Below are 8,826 nucleotides of genomic sequence, written 5' to 3' on the forward strand. Positions count from 1 at the left end.
GACGCCTCAGACCATGGATGGGGGGCGCACATGGATGGCAGATGCATTCAAGGGCAATGGACTCCCATGGAGATGCATCAGCACATAAATCAAAAAGAGATGTTGGCAGTGATACATGCAATAGAAGCCTTTGGAAAATCCCTTCAGCAAGGTCATCTGCTAATAAGGACAGACAACACCACTGTCATGTGGTACATAAACAAGGGGGCACTCATTCCTACCCCCTCTGCAGACTATGATTCTTTGGGAAAAGTCCCTGAAACTGAACATCTACTTGCAATCCCAGTTTGTTCTGGGCAAGGACAATGTTCTGGCAGACAGGTTGAGCAGAAATTTCTTGGATCCACACGAATGGATGCTACACCCACGCATTTCCTCACAAATAGCATCTGCATGGGGAAGACCAGACATAGACCTCTTTGCATCTCATCTCAATCATCACCTGGAAAGGTTCTGCACAAGGATACACCATCCTCTAGCTTGGAGAATGGATGCTCTTTCCTTCAGCTGGAATGCTCTAACAATTTATGCATTCCCTCCTCTACCTTTGCTCACCAAGGTGTTACTGAAGATCAAGGCAGAACAACCAAGAGGAATCTTGATAGCTCCAGACTGGCCAAGGCAACACTGGTATCCACTACTAATGAGCAGAACTCACACCAAACCGTGGCCCTTGCCTCAATGGCCTCTGCTCCTGACTCAGCACAGTTACAAGACTGTTCATCAGAACCTGCAAACCTTAAAGTTGACAGCTTGGAGAGTTCCATGACTCAGACCCATGACTCCCTCTCCGAAAAAGTTCAGGAAATTTTGCTGGAGGCACACAGACCTTCCACCAGAAAAACCTATTCGGCCAAATGGAAGAGATTCACCATCTGGAATGTCAACAAGGGCCAGGATGCATCACTGATGAACATACCTCAGATATTAGAATACTTGGCAGAAATGTTTCACAGTGGCCTCTCATACTCTTCCATCAAAATCCACGCTTCAGCTATCTCAGCACATTACAACTGTGATTCACCTGTGTTTTCGCATCCCTTGCTAAGACAGCTTCTAAGAGGCATAAAGAATATCAAACCTCCAAGGAAGCTACCAATTCCTGCATGGGACCTCAATTACATCTTGGAAAAATGAACTCTTCCTCCTTTTGAACCAGCAGCATCTTCAGAAATGCAATTTCTCTCTTGGAAAACAATTTTCCTGTTGGCAGTCACCTCAGCAAGAAGAGTCTCGGAGATACAGGCCCTCATGGCAGTTCCTCCTTTTCTCATCTTTCATCAGGACAGAGTTTCCCTTAGGACCAATCCTTCATTCATGCCTAAGGTGATATCCAGAGTGTCTCTAAACCAAGCAATTCACCTGCCTACTTTCTTTCCTAACCCTCAAAATAAAGGGGAAAAGCTGCTGCATACTTTAGACATTCACAGACAACTACGCTACTACTTGGACAGAACAAAGTCCACCAGGAAGTCTGACCAACTGTTTGTAGCCTATGCTGCTGGAGTGCAAGGAAAAGCATCACCAAACAAACTATCTCAAAATGGATTAGACACTGCATCAGATTCTGTTATTCTTTTCATGGAAAAAGTGTGCCAGCTAATATTAGACCACACTCCACCAGAGCTATGGCCGCATCCACAGCTTTTCTAAGAGGAGTGGCTACAAAAGATATTCTAGAGGCTGCTACATGGAGCTCCGTGCATACATTTACCAAACACTACAACCTGCCATTATACTCCAGATCCTGAGCAGGCTTTGCTTCGGCACTCTTGCAGGGCCTTCTAGCTACACCATCTCTTGCTTAGTCCTACCACCCCCAGCTTGGCTATGGTATTCAACCCATATGTCAGGACTGCAGTTGCATTCTTGAAGGACATAGTACAGTTTTGTACCTACCATAAATGTAGATGTCTGATAGATGTGCAACTGCAGTCAGGTTTTCCCTCCCTCCTACCCCTCTGTTTTTCCCCTTTTGGGTCCTTTCTTCCCTTACCCATCAGCTGGGGTTATATATTATGGTGTATCTGTTTATTACTGTTGTGCATGTCTGGTTTTATCTGTTTATCCATTCACAAAATTTAGCCTTCCTTGGAGGGCACCTGGCATCTGGGGCAAGAAACACTGAAGAAGATGGCGTCGGCTGATGCCTTTATACTCCAGCCGCTCTGACGTCGGGGAGGAGGCGACATCGGCCGATGCCGGACCCAGACTTTGGAATCTGGCCCACCGAAGGGCTGCCTGAGGCAGGACAACCCATATGTCAGGACTGCAGTTGCATATCTATTGGACATCTACATTTATGGTAGGTACAAAACTGTACTTTTACAAGCCAGTCTACATTCTTTACAGCAGTTTGGTCTGAGCATTGTAAAACTATAACGTAATGTAACGTTGTAGCTACATAGACTAGGTGATTAATACCAAATACCAATTTATTTGTATTATGTAGCTATAGCAACAGTAGTTTACAAAGGCTTAATCTTGGTTAAAACATATTGGAGCATTTAAGGAAGACTATGTGAGGTGGTTAAGGTTCCACATCTTGTGTTTGTGTATAATATGGATATAGTTTTATTAGATTTGTTTACATTGAAATGACTTGTTAATTATGTAACCTCTAATCTTAGTGTAATGCTCTGTTTATCTGCCTTACAAAATACCTTGTTAATCTTTCTCTTAGAGATGTTAGGTATGTGGTTAAGCACAGATGGGGGATCTAAGAGCTTTTAGTACTACAATCTAATCTTGCCATATTTATACCCAAATCCTTCTGAACACTTGGATGAAAACTTGCTTAAAACCAAATTTAATTACACTTTACATCTGTTGTGTGTATTTATGCTGTGGGAGGTAGACTCATGGAATGTGAAGGGTTTGCAAGATGTTTAAATCCCAGGCAAGCATTATATTTCTCCAAGAGACCCACCTGTTAAATGATTGGAGCAAAGACAGGGCGAGACCCTGGTTAACCCATGTTATTTCCTTGGGTAGAAAAACCAACTCAAAGGGAGTAGCTATTTTGATTAAAAAAATCATTTAATGAGGGGGTTGTAGACTGTTGCTGATACTATTGGTAGATGGTGTTATTTTAGCTGCATTAATCCCGTAACTTATAAACCCATACTTTTTCTAAATATATATGCCCCCTGCGTAAACCAGCAAGACTTTATAGTTCAGATCTACAATTTGCTGTCAATTCCCAAAATGATTATACGGGGGATGATTGGAACATGGTTAGTGACCCCCTAAATGATAGATCCAACACAAACGAGCAAAATAAGCAAGCTTTAATTTGCCTTAGATGAACTAACACTAAAATTTGCCTTAGTTGACCCCGCTCTCTCAAACAATCATTTTAATAATGCTGACAGATTCACATTTTACTAACCATGCTATAAGTCATGGTCAAGGAATAGACTTCTTTCTGATCTCAGATTCCCTCTTAAACGAAAAAACTATTTATACAAACAGTCCGAGATTTCTATAAGACCATTCCCAAATAACATGTTTTTCCTCTTAAATAATACTCCTAAACAAAATGCCTGCCACTCTTTGTCCCCAAACCCAAATCTTCTTGAAAAGGAAGTAGTAGTTATCTAAATTAACACTATACTAGATTAACTTAATAGTGACTTATTAACTTCAGACATCACTCTGGGTATTCTGTGGGTAGCCACAAAAGTTAAAATCCATGGACTGACTATCCAAAAGGCCTCGTATTTTAAAAAAACTTGCTAGAGAGAAGGACACCAAAATTAAACAGAAAATCCAAGAAATTGAAAAATCGCTCCAAGAAAACTTCTGCCGTGAACTTGAAGCCCAGCTCCTCAACCAACAGACTTTTATCATTTGCATGCTCAGTCTCTCATTCAGAGAAATTAAACTCCTAGCCAACTACTCCGAAGAGACTCAACAGCCCTCTAGGTTATTAGCTAGGCTCACAAAAGCTCAACAAGACCCACCTATGATTTCACAAATTAAACATAATGAAATCACAAATGATCAAGATATAGTGCATCTTTGAAAAATATCTGAGAAGAAAATAGGGGTTCACAATCTTAGAACTCCTCCTTTAGTGCTATTACATTCCCAAAAAACTGGAAAGCACCAAAAATCTCGAGTCCCCTTAGACTCTTTATTGCTTACATAATTTCTTCAAAGTAAAAAAGCCCCAGGTCCTGACGGGTTTACTTCAAATTTTTATAAAACGTTTGCCATGAAATGTGTCCCTATCCTGAAAGTCTTTGATCATATTTGTAAATATGGCTTTGCTGATTTATATCTTCACTCCAAAACCATCTTTATTCATAAACACAATACTGACAAATCTAATCCAAATTACATGCCTATTTCACTTAATGTAGATGTCAAAAATTCTGGCTACAACTCTAGCCAATAAAATTAAAACAACTCATCCATTCAATTACATCTCCACAGCAATCAGGATTCATGAAGGGAAGACCAACTTGGGACAATACACTTAGCCTAGAAGAGGCTATACAATTTACTGCAAAACAAAACTCCCCCTATACCTTATGGCACTAGATGCCACAAAGGCTTTTGACAGAGTAAACCACAATTTTTTTATTAACTCTACAACAATTCAAATTTAGTTTCATAAATATAATTAAAAATCTTGTATAACTCTTCATATACTATGCTAGTAATCAATAAGCTATAGTAATCTAAAATAAAATGAAATGGCACTAGGCAGGATTGTCCTCTCACCATACCACTTTAACATATATATTTAACCCCTATTCTTAATGTAAAAAATCTTTCACTGTATACCAAACATTCTGGGGAAAAGTCTTGCCTTTTCAGCATTTGCAGACTACCTTATTCTATATTTCCAGCTTCCCAACACTGTTCTTACTAAAGTCCAAAATACAATTGAAATCTTTCGACTACGAAATTAACCCCTCAAAATCATTTTTCCATTTAACCCGAACAGTCATAAAGAAGCTCTTTTTTTTCCCATATCCCAAATAAAGCTGAACTATACCCTTAAATATCTAGGGATAATATTTGACCATAATCATAAAAACTCCCTACAAAATAATCTCCTTAGAAATATGGTTGTCCATAGAGAATGATTTAACCAGATGGAAAAACATGAAATTCTCCTCCTTGTCTAAAATAGCAATACTAAAAATGAATGTTCTACCCAGAATACTGTTTCAGTTTAATTCAACAGACAAATATCATCTCTCTAAACTTTTTAAAAAAAATGAACAGAACCTTAACTAAATTTATATGGTTCCCTAAAAGTCCTAGAATTTCCTTATCAAGATTAATGCTGCCAAAAAAAAAAGGGAGGGCTGGGGATACTGGATTTCAGATTGTATTGTGGCATAATCTGTGCCAGTAGGATCATTCTAATTGTAGACAATAATCCAAACGAAGTAACTCTCTTTCCTCAATGGATTGGTCTCTGGCAGGCTCACGTGAAAAGTTGTAAAATAAACCCCAAAGCATTACCCTTTTTAAATAAGTCTTTATTAAAAGATATTAAATTACATAATCTAATTAAACATAAGATTAACATATTTCAAATTCTTTGCCTCATTAGGACTGTCAAACGCATTCATTCTCTTGCAGCCCATTCACCTGAACCCAATTCTAAAATTGGGTAACAAAATGCTAAACCTAGATCAATTCCCTCAAATTAAAACCATAACTGTATGGGATTTCTTTCAGCTTAAGGACAATTTCATTAATGATATCAAAATGAAACTTAAATAGCAAATATACAATCTTAACAAATCAAATAATTAATTTCTACCTTAGGATGCTTCCCAAATAAGCTACAAGAAGAAATAAACTTTGCTACCTCACTCCTGAAATCAAAAAGATGCTTCCAATCACTTACAAACTAGTCTATACATCTAGATACCAATCCTCTATTACACTTGCACAGTATTGGAGACACACAACCCCTGACCTGACAGATGCTCATCTCACCCAAGCAATTAACCACATGAACAGTTTTGCACCTTTTAAGAAACTATTATATACCCAGTTAATGATCAATAATAATGCTTACTATACTCCAATAATGCTTGCTATACTCTAGAATGTTTCCTAACACTTAACCCTATTGCCCCACAGCTACAATAATGTGTAAATATGCTCAATCTATGGAACTCCCCAAGGATCAAACTTGAAAAAATGGGCTATGGTAAATCCACTCTCTCCTGGGAATTCACTGTGCTTCATATATGCCATGTGGACATAACCTTTACTGATCTCAGGATACAGATTGCTCTTTTCATGTTAATCAGGCTCTATATTATGCAGAACTGGTTAGACCGATCTAAACTAGATTGGGACAACTTTAAGAACATGGCATCTAAGTACTTTATCTCATAAACTAACCACTAAAAATGTTAATAAGCACTTGAAATACCTCAGATTTTGGAGTATTACCCTTGATTGCATCTTAACATAGCAAGCAATGTTTTTCTATATCCTTTAGTAGTATTGCCACCAGTCTCCTCCTCCCCAGATTCTTACTCCGCTGTGTTCTCTAATAGTTACATGTTTATAAGATACATACAAAGATAAGAATTATCATGTCTTGTTAAATGTAATTAGAATCTTGTCCTATTGTAGCGGTTCTTTTTTTGTTTTTCTCTTTTTCCTGTATTCTCCAACACTGTATAGTTATCTAATACATTCTATATGCAAAAAACTACATTGTATATTAACAATGTTAATATTGTCATATTTCTCATGTCTGTTCATATTTTTCTGCTGTTCATCTTTGTCTCTTCATATTGAGAAAATGAACTCAAAAGGTACTTGTCTATTACTAGAATGAACAGTTGCTTTATCTAACTTTGTAAATGTCTACTTTCAATGTATTATCACCTGCTACTGTACATTGTATTTAACACTTTGTTTAATGAAACATGAAATTGAAAAAAAAAAAAAAAAACAGACCTACCCTTGTATCAGAGTACTTCTGGCACCTCATTACCATATTAACATGAGTAGCTTCAAGAGGATCACGTGTATAATTTAATTTATCTTGCTATTGAGTAAAATAACTTTCCAGAATTTATTGATTTGAACTGATGACATGGAAAGTGGAAGCAAATCCGTTGGCTCAATTTCATAATTATGTAATTCATTAAAAAGTATGCACAAAATGAGTTGCTAGCTGTGTAAATGGAGCATGAAGCCAACACCATAAATTATAGTCCACTCAAAACTACCAACGTTCCAACCAACTTTCTGCCTATGGTTCGAACATTGGTCGTTTTGAGTGGACTCATTAAAAAATGTTTTGTCAATAAAAAACATATAAATGCAACTGTTGAATATGTAAGGTATTTAAAATATATTTGAAGTAATTTTTGTTAAGCTAGGAATACTGCTATGCCAACCTCTGTTAGCCTGCTTATTATAATTTTATTTTGCCTACCTGCCATCTCATTTCTGAATGCACACTATTTTTTCCCTTTTCTTCCTCATCTTGACTTTTCCTTGTGTGACAACATTTGTTCACATTCCTTTCCACATCAATATTTTCTCCTACTGGCTTGTTCAGTTTCTTATTTATGTACTTTCTATCTTTATTTTTTTTCTTTCTGCTTTGTGTTCCTGCTGCAGCCATCCTTTCTACTACTACCTTATGCTTTTTATTCTCTGCCATTCCTTTCTTTCCCCTCTTCCTTCCCCTCTTCCTTCCAATGTCTCTTCTCCAGGCACCTGTTTGCCAGGTGGTGAGTATCTATCTCAAACTCTAATGGATTCCCTTTCATAATGCCACCTGTTTCCAGTTTCTTTTGTGCTGCCTCTTTCTGACTGTCACAGTCTTTGTCAGTTGCTACCCCAACATGCTATGTTTCACATTCAGCTTGCTTGCTAGATTAACTTTTCTTTTTTTAGTTTATAGTATTTTTGTTCCTCTCATACAAATTAATCTTTCAATTTATTTTCCTATATACAGTGTATGTGGCTTACATGTTTGAGTTTGTATTGTTTTTTTCCACAGAGCTGCCCATTGTAATGGTCGTTACAATCCTGTTGTTTGGAATGGATGCTTCCCTACTTATAATGTTTGCAGCTAAAGCCCTAGGAAAGTCCTTGTGCAGGAGACAGAGGTCAAAGAGCTACTGTTCAGAAAGTCCTTCTGTCATCATGGGCCAGAGTGCAGACTGCTGTCTTTCAAATACTTAATCTGTTTTGCAAGTGCACCAATAAAAAGTAACAGCATTGAAAATTAGTGTGGGCATTTTTTTGACTGATCATTAAGTAAATAAAGTTCAGTATAATGTATTTGTAAGAAAAATCAAACCAAACCAGCTTCTGGGTTAGGAGCCTCTTCAGATTCAATGTAGTAATTCGTAGACAAACAGAATGAGGTTCGCTACAGCACAAAGTAAAATTAGAACACAATTTATTGACTGCAGTAACCAAAGTAAGCGCTTTCATGTTTTACAACGCTTCATCAGACTTTTACAAAAGTCTGATGAAACGTTGTAAAACGTGAAAGCGCTTACTTTGATTACTGCAGTCAATAAATTGTGATCTAATTTTACTTTGTGCTGTGGCGAGCCTCATTCTGTTTGTCTACGAATAATGTATTTGTAACCACTAAAATGACATTAAAATGACCACTAGGCTTTAGCCGTTTGTCATATGCTATGCACTCGATGCAAAGGATAGTTTAAAAGTATGCTGTTGTCAAGCAGTGCCCAAGTGGCAGGATGCAGAGCATAGACTTGGAAGCAAAGGAAATGAGTACTCTAAACACGTCCAGCAGTACATCAGATGTAGGTCAAAGGTGTCAAAGTGAACTACGAGTTTGGTTTG

At 37.5% G+C, this 8,826-nt stretch overlaps 1 protein-coding gene across 3 annotated transcripts in view; it reads left to right on the top strand.

Annotated features, from left to right (window-relative positions):
• Positions 1-8,236, top strand: part of LOC122808127 (uromodulin-like) — a 322,838-nt gene extending 314,602 nt beyond the window's left edge. For all 3 annotated transcript variants that reach the window (XM_044079092.1, XM_044079094.1, XM_044079093.1), the window contains one exon: positions 8,006-8,236. In XM_044079092.1, coding sequence (XP_043935027.1) covers positions 8,006-8,190 — 185 coding nt within the window. In that variant the 3' untranslated portion in view covers positions 8,191-8,236. The remainder of the gene's footprint in view (positions 1-8,005) is intronic.
• Positions 8,237-8,826: the final 590 nt, after the last annotated feature.

The sequence above is a fragment of the Protopterus annectens genome, chromosome 8.part0 (genome assembly GCF_019279795.1).
Source record: "Protopterus annectens isolate FY-2018-M chromosome 8.part0, PAN1.0, whole genome shotgun sequence".
In the NCBI taxonomy this organism is placed as follows: domain Eukaryota; kingdom Metazoa; phylum Chordata; order Ceratodontiformes; family Protopteridae; genus Protopterus; species Protopterus annectens.